The sequence below is a fragment of the Bufo bufo genome, chromosome 2, assembly GCF_905171765.1.
Source record: "Bufo bufo chromosome 2, aBufBuf1.1, whole genome shotgun sequence".
Taxonomy (NCBI): Eukaryota; Metazoa; Chordata; class Amphibia; order Anura; family Bufonidae; genus Bufo; species Bufo bufo.
In genome coordinates, this window is record NC_053390.1 from 119,751,772 (window position 1) to 119,773,519 (window position 21,748).

A 21,748-nucleotide genomic window follows, 5' to 3' on the forward strand; every position below is an offset into this window, starting at 1 on the left:
AATTGCACTAATCCTGGTTATCTTCTGTCCGGTTGGATTTCCATCTGCTATAGGTGGACTAGTTGCACCACAATCGCATACTGTAGATCCTGTTGCATTAACCCTCCTTTTGTTGTTGGATTAGTTGCACAACCAGTAGTGCCTGCACTACCAGTGGACCCTGTACATCTGTCGGGTTTCCGTCAGCGGAGTACCCTCCACTACCACTGGAAACTGTTTATCCTGTTACATTATCTGCCTTTCTTAGGTGGAGATGGGTACCACATCTGCATACTGTAAGATCCTGTAGCATTACCCTTCTTCCATCGGCGGGGTAGTTCCACTACCAGTGGTACTTGTTCTACCAGTGGATACTGTACATCTTGTCAGTCTCCCCTCTTTCCATAGACAGAGTATTCCCACTACCTCTGGAATATTCCGCCGTATCGCATGATCCCCTTGTCGCTTTCCATCCCGTTCCAAGGGTGGTCTCCTAGCTAGACACAGACAATCGCCTTACACCCCCAAACCACCCCCCCCCCGTCATGGGCAGTATTTTGTCAGGTAGTCGTTGTACGGACTGTGGTCGGGCACTTACGTGGCAGCCTCTGTCTTTCCAGGGTGTTGACCATGACATGCCTCTGTTCGTGCCTCGAGTTCCCATCCGGAGCATTCTAATTTTGTTGCTTTTCCTTGGCACACTCGGCGTCCACACTCTTTCAGTAGGTGGAACGTCTGCACGGGTTGCCAGTTTTCTTCCTTCCCTGGTGAGTACTGCTGTTTTGACCTCATTTTCAGGTGGAGTCTCCCCTCTGGAGAGGCCATGGGTGCTGGTATGGCCTCCCCCTATGAGTCAGGCTTTGTGCTGGCCGTAGATTTTTGGGCTATCCTGTTCCGTGGCTACTACTGTGTGACCCCTTCCCAAGGGGAGTTTTTGCGTTCTTCCTTCAAATGCCGACAGTCGCTGGTTCTGGCTTACAGGACGCATTGTCAGTGGGCACGGCCCTGGAGGTTATTGCCGCATCCCCTTCCGACCCTGGCATTTCGTGCGGTTTTCTGCAACACATTTACTAGGCATGGTATGTATGGTGTTTCTGAGGCAGTGGCTGATGGGTTCACTTATTCCTTATGGCGCTGGTCAAGTACCCATACCAAACCATGCTACAGGTGATGGGTTTGCTCACTTCTCCTGGTATAACCTACTGATTTCTGTGCTGCTGGTTTAGCGCCTTGTTTCCTTCACATGTCGTGCATTGCCTCTACTATCTGCTACGGTGACAGCATCAGCTTTCCCTCCTTGTGGAAGTTTGGGTATGCATTTATCCAGTTTGCCTCTGTGAGTTGTCTGCACTTCTTCCCTCACTGGGTACGGCGGTCGTACTGTTCTTGTTGTCACCACTTACACTAGGTCTCTACTAACCCGTATCAGCCTCTTCTACTTCTCCCCTTCTGCAAGGCGAGTAGTTGCACTTCCCCAGATGCTGTTTCTGCCTGCTGGGCCAGTTTCTATAGCCGTTGGGTTCTTGTAGGCCCCCTTTCTGCTGTGGAGTATCTGTGCGGGTAGTATGGTTCTGTTACCTTATATTTTGGGACTTTGTGGCGTTCGATGTCGCACTCCCTTCCTGGCGCAGTATTTATCCTATATCTGGTTCCGGTCTGGCCGTTTTGTACATTCCTGTCATATCTTCCTCTTCTTCTTTAGTCGGAGTTGGTCTGCAGTGGCGGTTGATGATGTCTGATGGGTTTACGCAACTTTTATGTTTTCAGACATTTACGTTGCTTCTACCTGTTCCCTTGGCCTCGGTACTTTTTCTTTAGCTTCCAGTTAGGTCTGCCACTTCAGGCAGCCTTCCATATGTATCAGACGGCTTCTCTCTTCTCTTGTTATGAAGTTTAAGGTCCTCCTCTATATGCCTCTGCTTACCACATTGTCATTCTCCTTGGGGAACATTCTTATGAGACAAACCCCTTGGCCGTTGGTCTAAAGGGGATGTTTTCTTTTATCCCGGTGGAAACTCTTTTCCTACCAGGTTACTCCTCAATTTTTTTTGCTGTTTTTTTGGGTCGGTTCCACTGCCTTGTTCCCATTGTGTCTCTTCTCTCCCTCGATATTCTTTTCTTATGGGCTATGGTCATGCCTGACATCCAGGTTCTCTAGCACTGATTTTGTTAATGGTACTGCTGGCGTGCTCTTCTCCTTTGAGAGCCTGGTATGGAGTAGGAGCTTGTCGCCTTCTGACACCTCTACTTCTTCCCTCGGGAGGGGAAAGGGGGGGCAAGATTTGTCACATCTGCAATTCTCTGGCCCTTGGTATGCAGATACCATTTTCAGTTTGTTTTCTTCTCCTGCCATGTCATGACTGTTGATCACTCTAGGGGGGGTCTTTTCCTGGGGTGCTGGTCCTTGGGCATCACCTTCCTTAGAATTTTTCTGGACCCAGGCTATGTTTTCATTCTTGTCTATCTTGTGGATATTCGGTTTGCTCTCCACTTCTTCCGAAGTCTCTTAAGCCGTGGCTTATGTCCCCGGGGCTGTTCTTCTTCTGTCCAGCCGGGGCGTCTGGGTATTCAGACGCTTTCTGGCTGGCCTTCCTTGGAATGGCTCTTCCTGTCCTTTTTCAGGGGTCCGGGTGTGTCCTCCACCCGCAAATTCTGTGCGGGGCCTTATGACAGGCCTTGGAGTCGTTCTGGTCTTGTTCCCTCCCCATGGTACTGCTTTTTAACGTCCCATGGTCTTCTGTGTCCCCCAATGATACGAGCGAGAAAATAGGATTTTTGTCTTGCCTGTAAAATCCTTTTCTCGCTGAGTTCATTGGGGGACGCAGCTCCGACCCTGTAAGTACATTGCTGACTCTCCTTGATGGGTCCCTCCGGTTCTTGATTCTGACCCATCTTTGCCTTTTTTACCTTTTATTGTTTTCTGTTGGCTTCTCCTGGCTGCTCCTACTGCTTTCATACAAACTGATTAGCTCAGTGTCTGCAGGAGGGGTATAGCTGAGAGGAGGAGGAGCTAACACTTTTTTGCTTAGTGTCACCTCCTAGTGGCAGCAGCTATACCCATGGTCTTCTGTGTCCCCCAATGAACTCAGCGAGAAAAGGATTTTACAGGTAAGACAAAAATCCTACTTTCATGACCAGGCTTGAATGTCCAGGCAATTTTTCATGATTTTGTGCATGTGGTGGTTTAGTGACCCTACATTTTCTATTAGTTTGACTACCAAAATAATTTTTGCTATGTTTTTTTACTTTACACTTAGGACTTTTTATTAGCTTGAGTATTTTTTTTTTTTTATTATACCTTTATTATTTCTTAAATATTTAAAATTGACACAAAAATTAAATATTGCAATGGGTTCTCTATTTTGTAACCTAACATGTATAGGTTTGAGTGAACGGGGTGACTATGGTGACAGTATTTTACATTTTTATTTTTTTTTACATTTTTTTTTAAATTTGCATTTTATTTTTTACTCTTATTTTAACTTATTTTTGGCACATATGTCCTCCCAAGAGGTCATTAAAAGACCGGCCTGCTTCCTGCTCTCCCTCCCTGTGCTCATGTACTGCTCTCCTGCCGGCAGTGGAGAAGGCGGAAGTGGTAATAAACCGCTCCTGTCTTCTCCTCAGGGTCCCCGCTGTGTCTCACTACCAGGACCAGACCTGCTCCTGCTAGATTGCAGGAGCTTCAATCCTAGCGCTGTACAGCACAGGGATTTAAAGGCCTACCTGACCATTTATATAAGTGCCATCTGCACGGGGTATGTACAGATAGGACGTATATAGTCAGTGGACAGTCGGGAAGGGGTTAATTTGATTCTGCTGCTGCTTTTATCTATTGTGGGGGGTCACGAATAATACAGTTTTGCAGGTTCGTAGCACAGTATGTAAAATGGTTTCAAATTGGAGGCTCTTCTTGAACAGCCTCTTAAAGATCCTGTTAGAGCATGATAATTAGGTACCTGAAAATATCCCTGTTTGTCATTTACACTCACGATTTTCATCTTGGTAAGGCGATTTGTATTTTTACCAAAACTGGTTTTACAAGCGTTCTCCTCCTGGTTTTCCAGCCATACTGTATTTCCGTCCTGTGTAATCTGATGCTTGCAGCGTGCCTCTCACTCCCTCTTTAGTAAACATTCACCCTGCAATCTCTGCATCCATTTTTCTTCTTTTTCTTTTCTGATTACAGTATCAGGAAAATACACTTGCTGCAAGAGAACTGTTCTCTAGTTTCTGCTCCTCACCAATGTGCCTTCAGACCCAGGTGGTACCATACCTGGCAAAGCTCACAAACCCATTAAGAAACCAAGGTAAACTGTACAGTTATATCCGTAGTAACTTTTTTTTTGGGGGTGGGGGGGAGATTTAACCACCTCCGGACCGCTGTACGCACAGACGCGTCCTGGAGGTGGTTGTTTCATTCCTCCTGGACGCGCCGGCGCGTCCTCTCGCGAGACGCGAGATTTCGGTCACAGCCGGCCCGCGCATGCGCATCGCGGGCCGGCAAAAGTTAAAGGACTATTGCATCAGCAACCTGCCAGCCAATGATCGTCGCTGGCAGGTTGCTGATTTTTAAAAAATCGAATCACAAGCCAGATAACAGATCATATTAGTAAATATGATCTGTTATATGGCTTCTCTGCTCCTCTGCTGGTCCTTTTCATCGGTTGGATCCAGCAGAGGAGCAGACATCACTGTGAGTACACACCAAACACTGCCCTTAGCCCCTGATCACCATCCATCACCCCCATCATCCAAATTAACCCCTTGATCGCCCCCTGTCAATCACTTAGTGAAAGACAAAAAGTGATCAGTGTAAACTGACACTTTTTTTTTTTCACTAGTATTGGCTGTTAGGTTTTAGGGATAGTTTAGGCCCCTTGGTTAGGTAGTTAGCTCAGTTAGCGCCCACCCCACCGCACCGCAGTCACTTTTATTCGCTGTTTAGCGTATCGCTAATCAGCATTTGTACTTTTATAGTATCTGTAAGTGATCAAAACTGATCACGGTCAGATCTATAATAGTATTAGTGTCACCTTAGCTCGCCCTCCACCCAAAACGCAGTGTTTGCCCGATCAGGCCTGATCGGTCGCCCACACGTGCGTTCACCCACGCCCGCCCCACCGCAGTGACAAAAAATGTATTTTTTTTGATCACTGCACATTCACTTTACACGCTCTGCGGCGATAAAAAAATCAGTTTTGATATTTTTTATCAACCGCAGCGGCCTCCGGTACTTCGCTAGCCTCCCCTTTGTAAGACAGGCTTGCTTTTTTTCTTAGGTAGTCTCAGGGAATACCCCTAAATTTAGTAGTCCAAAATGTCAAACAGGGGGTGTTCCTCTGAAGAGGCCTACAGGATTCTGATCCAGTCGGATGAGGAATGGGAACCCTCATCTGACGAATCTAGCGGGTCAGAATATGAACCTGTAGAAAGCAGTGGCTCTCTGACCCAAAGTTCGGACGAGGAGGTTGAGGTCCCTGGCAGCACCAGGCGTACCCGGCCCCGTGTCGCTAGACCACAGGTTATGCAGGATCCGCTTCAAGAGCAGCAGAGTGGGGCTGTCGCTGCCGGATCACGTGGTGAGGCATACACCAGCAGCGCAGCCCTTCCTGGACCTAGTACCAGCACTGCCGTACAACATGGTGAAGTAGCGAGCACCAGAAGGGCAGTTGAAGCTGGTACGGTGGCACGTGCACTAGTTACCCCGTCGCAGCCACCGCACAGACAGGCCCGTAGAGCCCCTAGAATCCCTGAGGTGCTGGCAAACCCTGATTGGCAATCACCAACTTCAGCCGCACCAGTAGTTTCCCCTTTCACCGCCCAGTCTGGAGTTCGGGTTGAGACGGCTCAGATCAGTACGGCCCTGGGATTTTTTGAGCTGTTCTTGACTGCGGAGCTCTTGGACTTAGTCGTGGCAGAGACAAACCGGTATGCCACACAATTTATAACCGCAAACCCGGGAAGCTTTTATGCCCAGCCTTTCCGGTGGAAACCAGTCCAAGTTTCCGAACTTTAAATTTTTCTGGGCCTTCTCCTCAACATGGGTCTAACCAAAAAGCATGAATTGCGGTCATATTGGTCCACGAACCCGATTCATCACATGCCCATGTTCTCTGCTGCTATGTCCAGGACAGGATTTGAGGCCATCCTGCGTTTCCTGCACTTTAGCGACAACACCACCTCCCGTCCCAGAGGCCACCCAGCTTTTGACCGGCTCCACAAAATTCGGCCCCTCATAGACCATTTCAACCAGAAATTTGCAGATTTGTATACCCCTGAGCAAAACATCTGCGTAGACGAGTCCCTAATACATTTTACCGGGCGCCTTGGCTTCAAACAATACATCCCAAGCAAGCGTGCCCGGTATGGGGTCAAATTGTATAAGCTCTGTGAAAGGGCCACAGTCTATACCCCCAAATTTCGGATCTATGAGGGAAAAGATCAGACCCTGGAGCCGGTCGGTTGCCCTGACTACCTGGGGAGCAGTGGGAAGACAGTCTGGGACTTGGTGTCACCCTTATTCGGCAAGGGGTACCATCTTTATGTGGACAATTTTTACACAAGTGTGGCCCTCTTTAGGCATTTGTTTCTAGAACGGATTTGCGCCTGTGGCACCGCGCGAACTAGTCGCGTGGGCTTCCCCCAACGGCTTGTAACCACCCGTCTTGCAAGGGGGGAGAGGGCTGCCTTGTGTAACGAAGAACGGTGAAATGGAGAGACAAGCGTGACGTTTACACGCTCTCCTCCATTCACGCAGACACGACAATCCAAATTCAAAGGGCAACCCGTGTCATTGAAAAGCCCCTCTCAGTCCACGACTATACTGCGCTCATGGGAGGGGTGGACTTCAATGACCAGATGTTGGCTCCCTATTTAGTTTCCCGCAGAACCAGACGCTGGTATAAGAAGGTGTCTGTATATTTAATTCAATTGGCGCTGTATAATAGTTTTGTTCTCTACAGTAAGGCTGGGAGAACACGATCCTTCCTCAAATTCCAGGAAGAGATCATCGAGAACCTCCTTTACCCAGGAGGTTCCGTGGCCCCATCCACCAGTGTAGTTAGCCGTCTACACGAGCGACATTTCCCCAGTGTCGTTGCTGGTACCTCAACCCAACCGCCACCCCGAAAAAAATGTCGTGTCTGTAGCGGGAGTGGAATAAGGCGTGACACCCGCTATTTCTGTCCTGACTGTCCGGACCACCCTGCCCTATGCTTAGGAGAGTGTTTCCGGAAGTACCACACACAGGTATACCTAGTATAGGGATCACATCTCACCAGGACAGGCACACAGGGCTATTCGGGCCCTTTCTCTCACAGCTGCTGCAAACCTCTCCTTTCACCTGGGATAAAGTGCATAACGTACTTCGCCACATCTTTGGGCGATTTGCGCTTTGCACATTGTCCCATGGGGAAGGAGAGGTTTGTTCTATAAAGGTAAAAAAAACTAAACAAAAAAAAAAACACCAGTAAGCAAAAAGGTTAATGTTTAGTTCAAAAAGTTAAAGTTAATATGTTCTCTTCCAAAGTTAATAAAATTATTGTGTTGCGGCCTGGTTTTTTCTTTTTTTTTTTTTTTACCTTCCAGGTGGACCAACCGATCGACTAGCTGCAGCACTGATGTGCATTCGGACAGAAGCATTGCGCTGCTGTCAGATTACACGCAAGTCGGTGTATGCGGCGCTGCAAGACGAGATTTCTCCTCTGCAGTAAAATATACGTTTGCCGAGGCATATGAGCTGAGGAGGTGGCGGTGTTCCTATGCTTTGGCAAACACTTTGTATATATATAAAAAAAAAAAAATCCCGGCAAGGATTTATTCATCCACATCGATTGATGTGAATGGAGAAATCTGGTTTGCCAGGGCATACGAGCTGAAGTGGGTATGGATGTTGGGCGGAGCTCCTATGTCCTGGCAGACGCCTTTCCCCTCCTTTTTCTTTTTTTGGCAGAGATTTTTTCATCCACATTGATCGATGCGAATGAAGAAATCTGTGCCGTTCATTTTTTTCTTTCAGCCCAGCGGCTGAACGGAAAAAAAAAATCTCATTACCCGTATGCTCAATATAAGGAGAATAGCAGAAACTCCTAATGCTGGGCATACATGTAATGATTGCGGAGACCCTCAAATGCCAGGGCAGTACAAACACCCCACAAATAACACCATTTTGGAAAGAAGACACCCCAAGGTATTCGCTGAGGGGCATATTGAGTCCATGAAAGATTGAAATTTTTGTCCCAAGTTAGCGGAAAGGGAGACTTTGTGAGAAAAAAAAATCAAAAAAATCAATTTCCGCTAACTTGTGCCAAATTTTTTTTTTTTCTATGAACTCGCCATGCCCCTCATTGAATACCTTGGGGTGTCTTCTTTCCAAAATGGTGTCACATGTGGGGTATTTATACTGCCCAGGCATTTTAGGGGACCCAAAGTGTGAGAAGAAGTCTGGTATCCAAATGTCTAAAAATGCCCTCCTAAAAGGAATTTGGGCCCCTTTGCCCACCTAGGCTGCAAAAAAGTGTCACACATGTGGTATCTCCGTATTCAGGAGAAGTTGGAGAATGTGTTTTGGGGTGTCATTTTGCATATACCCATGCTGGGTGAGATAAATATCTTGGTCAAATGCCAACTTTGTATAAAAAAATGGGAAAAGTTGTCTTTTGCCAAGATATTTCTCTCACCAAGCATGGGTATATGTAAAATGACACCACAAAACACATTCCCCAACTTTTCCTGAATTCGGCGATACCACATGTGTGACACTTTTTTGCAGCCTAGGTGGGCAAAGGGGCCCACATTCCAAAGAGCACCTTTCGGATTTCACAGGTCATTTACCTACTTACCACACATTAGGGCCCCTAGAATGCCAGGGCAGTATAACTACCCCACAAGTGACCCCATTTTAGAAAGAAGACACCCCAAGGTATTCCGTGAGGGGCATGGCAAGTTCCTAGAATTTTTTATTTTTTGTCACAAGTTAGTGGAAAATGATGTTTTTTTTTTTTTTGTTTTTTTTTTCATACAAAGTCTCATATTCCACTAACTTGTGACAAAAAATAAAAACTTCCTTGAACTCACTATGCCCATCAGCGAATACCTTGGGGTCTCTTCTTTCCAAAATGGGGTCACTTGTGGGGTAGTTATACTGCCCTGGCATTCTAGGGGCCCAAATGTGTGGTAAGGAGTTTGAAATCAAATTCTGTAAAAAATGGCCTGGGAAATCCGAAAGGTGCTCTTTGGAATTTGGGCCCCTTTGCCCACCTAGGCTGCAAAAAAGTGTCACACATCTGGTATCTCTGTATTCAGGAGAAGTTGAGGAATGTGTTTTGGGGTGTCTTTTTACATATACCCATGCTGGGTGAGATAAATATCTTAGTCAAATGCCAACTTTGTATAAAAAAAATGGGAAAAGCAAAAGACATGTAGAACAATACATTTAGAGCAAAATTTATATATGGATCTCATTTTTTTTGCAAAATTTTACAACTGAAAGTGAAAAATGTCATTTTTTTCTCAAAAAATCGTTAAATTTCGATTAATAAAAAAAGTAAAAATGTCAGCAGCAATGAAATACCACCAAATGAAAGCTCTATTAGTGAGAAGAAAAGGAGGTAAAATTCATTTGGGTGGTAAGTTGCATGACCGAGCAATAAACGGTGAAAGTAGTGTAGGTCAGAAGTGTAAAAAGTGGCCTGGTCTTTCAGGGTGTTTAAGCACTGGGGGCTGAGGTGGTTAAAGAGGTTGTCTCACTTCAGCAAATGACATTTATCATGTAGAGAAAGTTAATACAAGGCACTTACTAATGTATTGTGATTGTCCACATTGCTTCCTTTGCTGGCTGGATTCCTTTTTCCATCACTTTATACACTGCTCGTTTTCATGGTTACGACTAGGGATGAGCGAACCCGAACTGTATAGTTCGGGTTCGTACCGAATTTTGGGGTGTCCGTGACACGGACCCGAACCCGAACATTTTCGTAAAAGTTCGGGTTCGGTGTTCGGCGCTTTCTTGGCGCTTTTTGAAAGGCTGCAAAGCAGCCAATCAACAAGCGTCATACTACTTGCCCCAAGAGGCCATCACAGCCTTGCCTACTATTGGCATGGCTGTGATTGGCCAGTGCAGCATGTGACCCAGCCTCTATATAAGCTTGGGTCACGTAGCGCTGCACGTCACTCTGCTGATACAAGCGTAGGGAGAGGTTGCTGCTGCGACGTTAGGGCAAGATTAGGCAGTGATTAACTCCTCCAAAAGACTTCATTCAGTGATCGATCTACAGCTGTGGATCATTGAAGTGCTGATATTGAATTGGTCACTTTTTTTAGGCTGCCCAGAGCGTTTTTATATCACTTTTTTCTGGGGTGATCGGCGGCCACTTCGTGGCTTGTGGTGCGCCAGCACAAGCTACCACCAAGTGCATTTAACCATCAATAGTGTGGTTATTTTTTGGCCATATACTACATCAGGTGCAGGCTGAGCCTGTGTCACCCAAGTGCATTTAACCATCAATAGTGTGGTTATTTTTTGGCCATATACTACATCAGGGGCAAGTTGAGCCTGTCACCCAGCGCCTAAAAAATAGGCCTGACATTTCTATTCCTCCAAATCAGTACTGTTTTAGCTGGTCAAATTATTTGTAGTGACCGTAAAAGCACAGTTTTTGTTCTGGGTTGAAAAACTATTCCCAAATTTGCCATTCTCAAAATTAGTAGTTTCTGCTATATCAGGCCTACTTTAAATCTATCCCAAAAAGGGTATATTAGATTCAAGGTGCTGATAGTGTCATTCTGAAAAACTTAACACACACGCTACAGTGCAGATACAAGTCTAATTCTGTGATTAAAGGTATACCTGTCACACAGCGCCTAAAAAATAGGCCTCACATTTATATTCAGCTAAATCTGTCATTACTTGTGTGCCTGTATTAGTGTAATACGGTACCTAAATAGATAGCCAGACAGTGTTAGGTGTCTGTAAAAAAAAAAAAGGCCTGAATTTTAATTCAATACATTGGCCCGAATAATATTTTTCTTATTGTGGTGAACGGGAACAATGAGGAAAACATCTAGTAAGGGACGCGGACGTGGACATGGTCGTGGTGGTGTTAGTGGACCCTCTGGTGCTGGGAGAGGACGTGGCCGTTCTGCCACAGCCACACGTCCTAGTGTACCAACTACCTCAGGTCCCAGTAGCCGCCAGAATTTACAGGGATATTTGGTGGGGCCCAATGCCGTTCTAAGGATGGTAAGGCCTGAGCAGGTACAGGCATTAGTCAATTGGGTGGCTGACAGTGCATCCAGCACGTTCACATTATCTCCCACCCAGTCTTCTGCAGAAAGCGCACAGATGGCGCATGAAAACCAAGCCCATCAGTCTGTCACATCACCCCCATGCATATCAGGGAAACTGTCTGAGCCTCAAGTTATGCAGCAGTCTCTTATGCTGTTTGAAGACTCTGCTGCCAGGGTTTCCCAAGGGCATCCACCTAGCCCTTCCCCAGGGGTGGAAGAGATAGAATGCACTAACGCACAACCACTTATGTTTCCTGATGATGAGGACATGGGAATACCACCTCAGCACGTCTCTGATGATGACGAAACACAGGTGCCAACTGCTGCGTCTTTCTGCAGTGTGCAGACTGAACAGGAGGTCAGGGATCAAGACTGGGTGGAAGACGATGCAGGGGACGATGAGGTCCTAGACCCCACATGGAATGAAGGTCGTGCCACTGACTTTCACAGTTCGGAGGAAGAGGCAGTGGTGAGACCGAGCCAACAGCGTAGCAAAAGAGGGAGCAGTGGGCAAAATCAGAACACCCGCCGCCAAGAGACTCCGCCTGCTACTGACCGCCGCCATCTGGGACCGAGCACCCCAAAGGCAGCTTCAAGGAGTTCCCTGGCATGGCACTTCTTCAAACAATGTGCTGACGACAAGACCCAAGTGGTTTGCACGCTGTGCCATCAGAGCCTGAAGCGAGGCATTAACGTTCTGAACCTTAGCACAACCTGCATGACCAGGCACCTGCATGCAAAGCATGAACTGCAGTGGAGTAAACACCTTAAAAACGAGGAAGTCACTCAGGCTCCCCCTGCTACCTCTTCTGCTGCTGCCGCCTCGGCCTCTTCCTCCGCCTCTGGAGGAACGTTGGCACCTGCCGCCCAGCAAACATGGGATGTACCACCAACACCACCACCTGCGTCACCAAGCATCTCAACCATGTCACACGGCAGCGTTCAGCTCTCCATCTCACAAACATTTGAGAGAAAGCGTAAATTCCCACCAAGCCACCCTCGATCCCTGGCCCTGAATGCCAGCATTTCTAAACTACTGGCCTATGAAATGCTGTCATTTAGGCTGGTGGACACAGACAGCTTCAAACAGCTCATGTCGCTTGCTGTCCCACAGTATGTTGTTCCCAACCGGCACTACCTGTCCAAGAGAGCCGTGCCTTCCCTGCACAACCAAGTGTCCGATAAAATCAAGTGTGCACTGCGCAACGCCATCTGTGGCAAGGTCCACCTAACCACAGATACGTGGACCAGTAAGCACGGCCAGGGACGCTATATCTCCCTAACTGCACACTGGGTAAATGTAGTGGCGGCTGGGCACCAGGCGGAGAGCTGTTTGGCGCACGTCCTTCCGCCGCCAAGGATCGCAGGGCAACATTCTTTGCCTTCTGTCTCCTCCTCCTCCTACTCAGCTTCCTCCTCCTCTTCTTCCACCTGCTCATCCAGTCAGCCACACACCTTCACCACCAACTTCAGCACAGCCCGGGGTAAACGTCAGCAGGCCGTTCTGAAACTCATATGTTTGGGGGACAGGCCCCACACCGCACAGGAGTTGTGGCGGGGTATAGAACAACAGACCGACGAGTGGTTGCTGCCGGTGAGCCTCAAGCCCGGCCTGGTGGTGTGCGATAATGGGCGAAATCTCGTTGCAGCTCTGGGACTAGCCGGTTTGACGCACATCCCTTGCCTGGCGCATGTGCTGAATTTGGTGGGGCAGAAGTTAATTCGAAACTACCCCGACATGTCAGAGCTGCTGCATAAAGTGCGGGCCGTCTGTTCGCGCTTGCGGCGTTCACACCCTGCCGCTGCTCGCCTGTCTGCGCTACAGCGTAACTTCGGCCTTCCCGCTCACCGCCTCATATGCGACATGCCCACCAGGTGGAACTCCACCTTGCACATGCTGGACAGACTGTGCGAGCAGCAGCAGGCCATAGTGGAGTTTCAGCTGCAGCACGCACGGGTCAGTCGCACTGCGGAACAGCACCACTTCACCACCAATGACTGGGCCTCCATGCGAGACCTGTGTGCCCTGTTGCGCTGTTTCAAATACTCCACCAACATGGCCAGTGGCGATGACGCCGTTATCAGCGTTACAATACCACTTCTATGTCTCCTTGAGAAAACACTTAGGGCGATGATGGAAGAGGAGGTGGCCCAGGAGGAGGAGGAGGAAGAGGGGTCATTTTTAGCACTTTCAGGCCAGTCTCTTCGAAGTGACTCAGAGGAAGGTTTTTTGCAACAGCAGAGGCCAGGTACAAATGTGGCCAGACAGGGCCCACTACTGGAGGACGAGGAGGAGGTGGAGGAGGATGAAGCATGTTCACAGCGGGGTGGCACCCAAAGCAGCTCGGGCCCATCACTGGTGCGTGGCTGGGGGGAAACACAGGACGATGACGATACGCCTCCCACAGAGGACAGCTTGTCCTTACCTCTGGGCAGCCTGGCACACATGAGCGACTACATGCTGCAGTGCCTGCGCAACGACAGCAGAGTTGCCCACATTTTAACGTGTGCGGACTACTGGATTGCCACCCTGCTGGATCCCCGGTACAAAGACAATGTGCCCACCTTACTTTCTACACTGGAGAGTGATAGGAAGATGCGCGAGTACAAGCGCACGTTGGTAGACACGCTACTGAGAGCATTCCCAAATGTCACAGGGGAACCAGTGGAAGGCAAAGGCAGAGGAGGAGCAAGAGGTCGCCAACGCAGCTGTGTCACGGCCAGCTCCTCTGAGGGCAGGGTTAGCATGGCAGAGATGTGGAAAAGTTTTGTCACCACGCCACAGCTAACTGCACCATTACCTGATACAGAACGTGTTAGCAGGAGGCAGCATTTCACTAACATGGTGGAACAGTACGTGTGCACACCCCTCCACGTACTGACTGATGGTTAGGCCCCATTCAACTTCTGGGTCTCCAAATTGTCCACGTGGCCAGAGCTAGCCTTTTATGCCTTGGAGGTGCTGGCCTGCCCGGCGGCCAGCGTTTTGTCTGAACGTGTATTCAGCACGGCAGGGGGCGTCATTACAGACAAACGCAGCCGCCTGTCTACAGCCAATGTGGACAAGCTGACGTTCATAAAAATTAACCAGGCATGGATCCCACAGGACCTGTCCATCCCTTGTGCAGATTAGATATTAACTACCTCCCCTTAACAATATATTATTGTACTCCAGGGCACTTCCTCATTCAATCCTATTTTTATTTTCATTTTACCATTATATTGCGGGGCAACCCAAAGTTGAATGAACCTCTCCTCTGTCTGGGTGCCGGGGCCTAAATATGTGACAGTGGCCTGTTCCAGTGGTGGGTGACGTGAAGCCTGATTCTCTGCTATGACATGAAGACTGATTCTGTGCTGACATGAAGCCAGATTCTCTGTTACGGGACCTCTCTCCTCTGTCTGGGTGCCAGGGCCTAAACGTGTGACAGTGGCCTCTTCCAGTGGTGGGTGACGTGAAGCCTGATTCTCTGCTATGACATGAAGACTGATTCTCTGCTGACCGGAAGCCAGATTCTCTGCTATGGCATGAAGAGACTGATTCTCTGCTGACGTGAAGCCCGATTCTCTGCTATGGGACCTCTGTCCAATTGATATTGGTTAATTTTTTTTTTATTTTTTTTTATTTTAATTAATTTCCCTATCCACATTTGTTTGCAGGGGATTTACCTACATGTTGCTGCCTTTTGCAGCCTCTAGCTCTTTCCTGGTCTGTTTTACAGCCTTTTTAGTGCCGAAAAGTTTGGGTCCCCATTGACTTGGGGTTCGGGTCGGGTTCGGATCCCGAACCCGAACATTTCCGGGAAGTTCGGCCGAACTTCTCGAACCCGAACATCCAGGTGTTCGCTCAACTCTAGTTACGACCACCCTGCAAATCCATCAGTGGTGGCTGTGCTTGCACACTATAGGAAAAATTGGTGGCCGGGACTGTGGGACTGCACATAGGCTAGTGCTTTTTCCTATAGTGTGCAAGCACGACCATCACTGATGGATTGCAGGGTGGTCGTAACCATGAAAATGAGCAGTGTATAATGTGATGAAAAAATGAATCAAGCAAGCAAAGGAGGCAATTTGGACAATCACAATACATTAGTAAGTGCATTGTATTAATTTTCTCTACTTGATAAATGCCACTTGCCAAAGTGAGACAACCCCTTTAATAGAAGGAACGTAGAACGATAACATCCAACTTGCATTACTACAGACTCTCAGAAAATCTGAGAAGGTTCTTCCAACTGAGGATCTTGTAACTCCATGCCACCCATTCCTTTCCCTAAGGCCTCTTTCACACTAGCGGTTTTTTTTTCTGTTTTGCGAGCCGTTTTTTGCGTTCCGTATACGGAACCATTCATTTCAATGGTTCCGCAAAAAAAACGGAACACATACGGAAATGCATCCGTATGTCTTCCGTATACGTTCCGTTTTTTTCTGAACCATCTATTGAAAATGTTATGGCCAGCCCAATTTTTTCTATGTAATTACTGTATATGCCATACGGAGAAAAACTGAACGGAAACACAACGGAAACAAAAAAATGGAACAACGGATTCGTGAAAAACGGAACGCAAAACACTGAAATCGACATACTGTAGTGTGAAAGAGGCCTAACACTTATCCCCCCTTTTAGTTTTCATTATTAAAGGTAATGTGTTTTTATGAACTCTTATTTGAATTACATTTTTTCTGTTTAACTTCTTTTTTTTTTTTTTTTTGAGAATATATATATTTTTTTCCCCCATTTTACTGTGTTTTAAAAAAAAAAAGTATATAATCCTGCAATTTTCGCACTGGCTACTAGGTCTAATAATAATGATATATACAGTACAGACCAAAAGTTTGGACACACCTTCTCATTCAAAGAGTTTTCTTTATTTTCATGACTATGAAGGCATCAAAACTATGAATTAACACATGTGGAATTATATACATAACAAACAAGTGTGAAACAACTGAAAATATGTCATATTCTAGGTTCTTCAAAGTAGCCACCTTTTGCTTTGATTACTGCTTTGCACACTCTTGGCATTCTCTTGATGAGCTTCAAGAGGTAGTCCCCTGAAATGGTCTTCCAACAGTCTTGAAGGAGTTCCCAGAGATGCTTAGCACTTGTTGGCCCTTTTGCCTGCACTCTGCGGTCCAGCTCACCCCAAACCATCTCGATTGGGTTCAGGTCCGGTGACTGTGGAGGCCAGGTCATCTGGCGCAGCACCCCATCACTCTCCTTCATGGTCAAATAGCCCTTACTTTCAAAGTTTTCCCAATTTTTCGGCTGACTGACTGATCTTCATTTCTTAAAGTAATGATGGCCACTCGTTTTTCTTTACTTAGCTGCTTTTTTTTTGCCATAATACAAATTCTAACAGTCTATTCAGTAGGACTATCAGCTGTGTATCCACCTGATTTCTCCTCAACGCAACTGATGGTCCCAACCCCATTTATAAGGCAAGAAATCCCACTTATTTAACCTGACAGGGCACACCTGTGAAGTGAAAACCATTTCAGGGGACTACCTCTTGAAGCTCATCAAGAGAATGCCAAGAGTGTGCAAAGCAGTAATCAAAGCAAAAGGTGGCTACTTTGAAGAACCTAGAATATGACATATTTTCAGTTGTTTCACACTTGTTTGTTATGTATATAATTCCACATGTGCTAATTCATAGTTTTGATGCCTTCAGTGTGAATCTACAATTTTCATAGTCATGAAAATAAAGAAAACTCTTTGAATGAGAAGGTGTGTCCAAACTTTTGGTCTGTACTGTATATATATATATTTTTTTTCCTGTTCTGTACAGGTAATGATAATTGAACTACTGAAAAGTTATCACCACAGGCAGAATTACAATGACAATTAACACCTCTGTATAGATAACACAGGATCCACCATTCACAATAGGTGATATCACAGCTTGACACGTCAATAGGGTCAACTCCTGTCCATTGTGTCTGTGGTCTACATGGCTGTTCTCAGAAGACAGGAAGTCCTAAGCTACTTTCACATCTCCAGTATGAATTCTGGCAGGTTGTTCCGGCAGAGAACAGCCTGCCGAAATTGTCCAGATCCGGCGCTGTTGTATAATGGGGTCCGGTGAAGATCTGTACGCATTCTGGCCGACAAGCGGAGAAACGGCCAGACACAAACCGCTGCATCTGCCGGAACGGCCATGCCGGAGTTTCACACTGGAGGTGTGAAAGTAGACTTAAAGGGAACCTGTCATCATGAGAATGCAAAGTGCGATACAGGCACAATAGTATAGAGCAGGAGGAGCTGAGCAGACAGGTGTATAAGTTTATGGGAATATAGTTAGTAAAACTTATAATTTATACAATTTTATACTCCTGCTCATTTTGGGCTTTGAAGTCCAGGAGGCGGTCCTATCAGTGATTGACAGCTATCTGTGTATACACAGTCATAGAGGGAAGGCTGTCAATCACTGATAGGACCGCCTCCTGGACTTAAAAACCCTGAATGAGCAGGAATTGACATGAATAAAATACAGGTTTTACTGAATCTTTTCCCATTAACCATATATCAATCTGCTCTGCTCCTCCTGCTCTATAACATGCTGTCTGCAGCTCAAACACTATATTCAATGTGAGAGGTTCCATTTAACAGATTTTAGGCCTAATGGCCTAAAAAATTGCAAGATTATATACAATTTTTTTTATATACTGTAGAAAGTGACAAGGGAAAAAAAAAAACACTAAAAATTCTTTCAAAAAGTATTAAACATAAAAAGAGATTTAAACAATGGGTCATTTTCTTTATTGCTACTTATGAATGATGGTATATGAAGGGTGCATTTTGGGTATTCATTTAGGAACATCTGGTCACAAATTGTAAAGATTTCCTGACCATATTAATTGCAATTTCCTTTTTCTTCTGCAGCACAAATTGCATTCATCCAGGATGTTGGCAGGCTTCCCTTGAAGAGACACTTTGGAAGGTATAGAGAGATTTTCATTCTGTATAGGCTGTCAATGTGTCTAACGTGTCGGTTCTGTCAGTGTGCTGTCTTACTTAGCTTTTTTTCCTTTTATTTTTTTTAATCATTTCTTTATGATTAGATAGGGGCAGACTGTGAACTCAAAGGGGTTGTGCAAGAATTGGGGGAGTGTTGGCAAAACCGCCCATTCTGCCGGACCTGCAAAGGGAAAATGACTTGCCTGTTTCTCGGCGCCAGCTCCCTACTCCTTCTCCTGCAGGCCGGCGATGCTCCGCTGGGATCCATCGATGTCAGCATCCGGTTTGACATTAGCGCAGCCAATCACAGGCCACAAATGGTCACATGATGCAAGAGGAGCCAGATACTGCTTATGCACGTGATTGGCTGTGGCCATGTCAAACCGGATGTTGGAGCCGCATTCCTGCAGGAGAAGGGGCGGGAAGGAGGTAAGTCATTTTCTCTTTGCAGGTCTGTTCTCATCTCAGGAGCACTTATGTATGTTCATATGGAGATGTAAGTAAACAGTGCCGCCTTCCTCCCTGTAGGTCCTAGGATTATTCGCAGGATAGGGGATAACTATTGTGTCACAAGAATGGGGGGCCGCTTACCCTCAGGAGTGCCCTAAAATGGATGGAGTGGCTGGTCGGAAAAGCGCGCTGCCGCTCCATTAATTTCTATGGGAGATAGATCTCTCATTCTCATGGTATCCCCTAGAAATCCAGTCAGAATTTTCTCCCATCTCCAGATATATCACAGAGATCAGCTTCTCTTGATCATATCCTGCTCTCAGGGCAGAAGAAATCACAGGTCCACACTAAGTACTTCTGTGTTTTACAATATAACTTCAGTGCTGTAGTGTTTCATTCTTGACTTGTGTGTAACGTCTGTCTAGGATAAGGCTGGAAGCCCTTACCGACAAGGACCCCGGAGTAGCAGATGTTGACAGTGGTGATGAGGAGGACCCTGCTCATGGACAAAGCACTAAAGAAAGTGAAAACAGAGCCAAGACTCAGCAGGGGTCAGGTGGCTCATTACTTCCTTCCAGCCAAGGAGGAGATACTGATCTTCCAACCAGTCAACCTCAACCTGTTACAGCCCAGGCCATTATGGAAGATGAAGAGCTGAGGATAGAGGAATTTGACAGTGACTGATACACGCCATGTGTAGGATCTACATTTGTGTATTCTTTCTGAACTTAACTGAAACATTTATTTTCATGCAAATTTGCTGCGTGTCCGGGCAGCCATGGCTTTATGCATTTATTTTATAGAAACAGAAACCTATTACACCAGAAGATAAAGTTGTCACATTTCCATGGTACCTCCTCACACCCATGTCCACTTGCAGGAACTTGTGCAGACCTCCATACAGTTTTATCGCAAGCCAGCGATCAGAGAATGTGAAATGTAGATTATGTAAGTTCTGCGCTAAACTATTTATGTGAATAAAAGAATTCTGTTTTCCAAACAGGTTTCATATTTTCTTTGTAACCTGATTTCTAGTGTTTAGTGAAGCGAGCTTCGGATGCTCCATCCAAAGTCGCTTCGTTCAGAACTTCTGATTACTACTGTACGGAGATTTATCTCCGTACAGTATTAGAATGTATGGGCTCCGATGAGCCGAAGTCAGTTATTCACAAAGTTGCACTTGACTTTGTTGATTAACTTCAGTAGTTGATTTTTAAAGTGGAAAACCACTTTAAAACTTGAAACCGAACTCTGCTTCAGTTCCGAGGTACCAGTCAGAACCGAAGCTGAGTTCGGTTTCAAGTTTTAAAGTGGTTTTCCACTTTAAAAATCAACTACCGAAGTTATTCAACGAAGTCTCTCACGACTTCATGAATAACTAACTTTGGCTCATCAGAGCCCATACATTTTAATACTGTACAGAGACAAATCTCCGTACAGTAGTAATCCGAAGTTTTGAAAGAAGTGACTTCGGATGTAGCATCCGAAGCTCGGTTCGCTGAACACTACTGATTTCCCTGTGAAGAGGCAGTCTAACAATTTTTTTTGGACATTGCAACCCTCATGCACACGAACGTATTTTGTTTCTGTGTCCCTTCCGTTTTTTGTTTTTTTTGCGGATAGGATGCAGACCCATTCATTTCAATTGGGTCCGCAAAAAATGTGGACAGAACACTGTGTGCTGTCCGCATCCGTATGTCTGTTCCGTAGTCCTGCAAAAAAAAAAATATAACATGTCCTATTCTTGTCTGTTTTGCAGACAAGGATAGGCATTGTTACAATGGATCCGCAAAAAAAAAACTGTAGCCATACGGACATCGTCCTTTTTTTTTTTTTTTTGCGGACCGCAAAACACATACAGTCGTGTGCATGTAGCCTAACTCACCAGCGATATTTTAGCCGCTTCATCCGAGCTTAGATGGGTGCATACATGTTGAACCCTTTTAATTATGGTACACTGTGAGATATGATCCCCAGTCTGACCACCAGCCCGGAGCTTTCTGCCCTGTGTAGACAAGAGGTCAGTCTGCCCTGTGTGGCTGGTCTTCTGAGAACTGCAGGATTACATCAGCATCTATCAAATTTCTCCTGGCGGCTCTCAGATCCCTCCTCACCAAGCTCCATACTCCTTGCTCCTCTGTAGAGTGCTGCTAAAGATATCATCTCTGCCCTGTTGAAGGCCTGTATTACACCAAAAGATCATCTGACAGATTTTTTTGACCAATCAGTGGTCAGATGGCCTATTACACACACACACCAACTATTGGTCTGATTGAATTCACAGATCTGACAAATTCCCGTCAGGAGGTCCTCATAATAATAAGGGTCCATTCACACGTCCGTATGAGTGATCCGAATCCGTTCCACAATTTTGCGGAACGGGTGCGGACCCATTCATTTTCAATGGGGCCGGAACGGATGCGGACAGCATACTATGTGATGTCCGCATCCGCACTTCTGGATCCGCAATTCTGTTCCCGAAAAAAATAGAACATGTCCTATTCTTGTCCGCAACTGTGGACAAGAAAAGGCATTTTCTATTATAGCGCCAGAGATTTGTGCGGTCTGCAAAATGTGAAAGGCACATTGCCGGTTTCCGTGTTTTGTGGATTCGCAATTTGCAGACAGTAAAACACCTACGGACTTGTGAATGGAACCTAATGGTGGAGAAAAGTATAATTGTTCACAGACTGCCACCATTAAGACTTGGCCTTTATTAGATATGTATAAAAAAATACCAATAGGTGCCCTGTAAAGCCAGGGTCAGAATACTGGGAAGAAGGGAAAGAGAATCTGAGCCCTAGTGCTTCCCTATTCTTTATACCCTGCCTGAATTGGAATGGCCACCCCGATAAGGGCGATTCCGTATCAGGAACCTCCTGTATACCCTAGGATAGCCCTGACATCAGGATAGAAGGCCACCACCGTTTGTACAAGTGAATGTGATGTTACTAAAAAAACGGGACAAGGTCCCACAAATTGCCAATACCCCATATAGTACAATTGAAGTTCGGATATGAGTGGCTCTAATTTGTGTGGGGAATTCTGGCTGAGTGCACGGTCAAATGT

The 21,748-nt window shown here is 46.3% G+C and overlaps 1 protein-coding gene across 2 annotated transcripts in view; it reads left to right on the forward strand.

Moving 5' to 3' along the window:
• RAD17 (RAD17 checkpoint clamp loader component) overlaps positions 1 to 19,679 on the forward strand; it is a 67,575-nt gene extending 47,896 nt beyond the window's left edge. For both annotated transcript variants that reach the window (XM_040421486.1, XM_040421487.1), the window contains 3 exons: positions 4,169 to 4,289; positions 18,155 to 18,212; positions 19,105 to 19,679. In XM_040421486.1, coding sequence (XP_040277420.1) covers positions 4,169 to 4,289; positions 18,155 to 18,212; positions 19,105 to 19,363 — 438 coding nt within the window. In that variant the 3' untranslated portion in view covers positions 19,364 to 19,679. The remainder of the gene's footprint in view (positions 1 to 4,168; positions 4,290 to 18,154; positions 18,213 to 19,104) is intronic.
• The last annotated feature ends 2,069 nt before the right edge of the window (positions 19,680 to 21,748 follow it).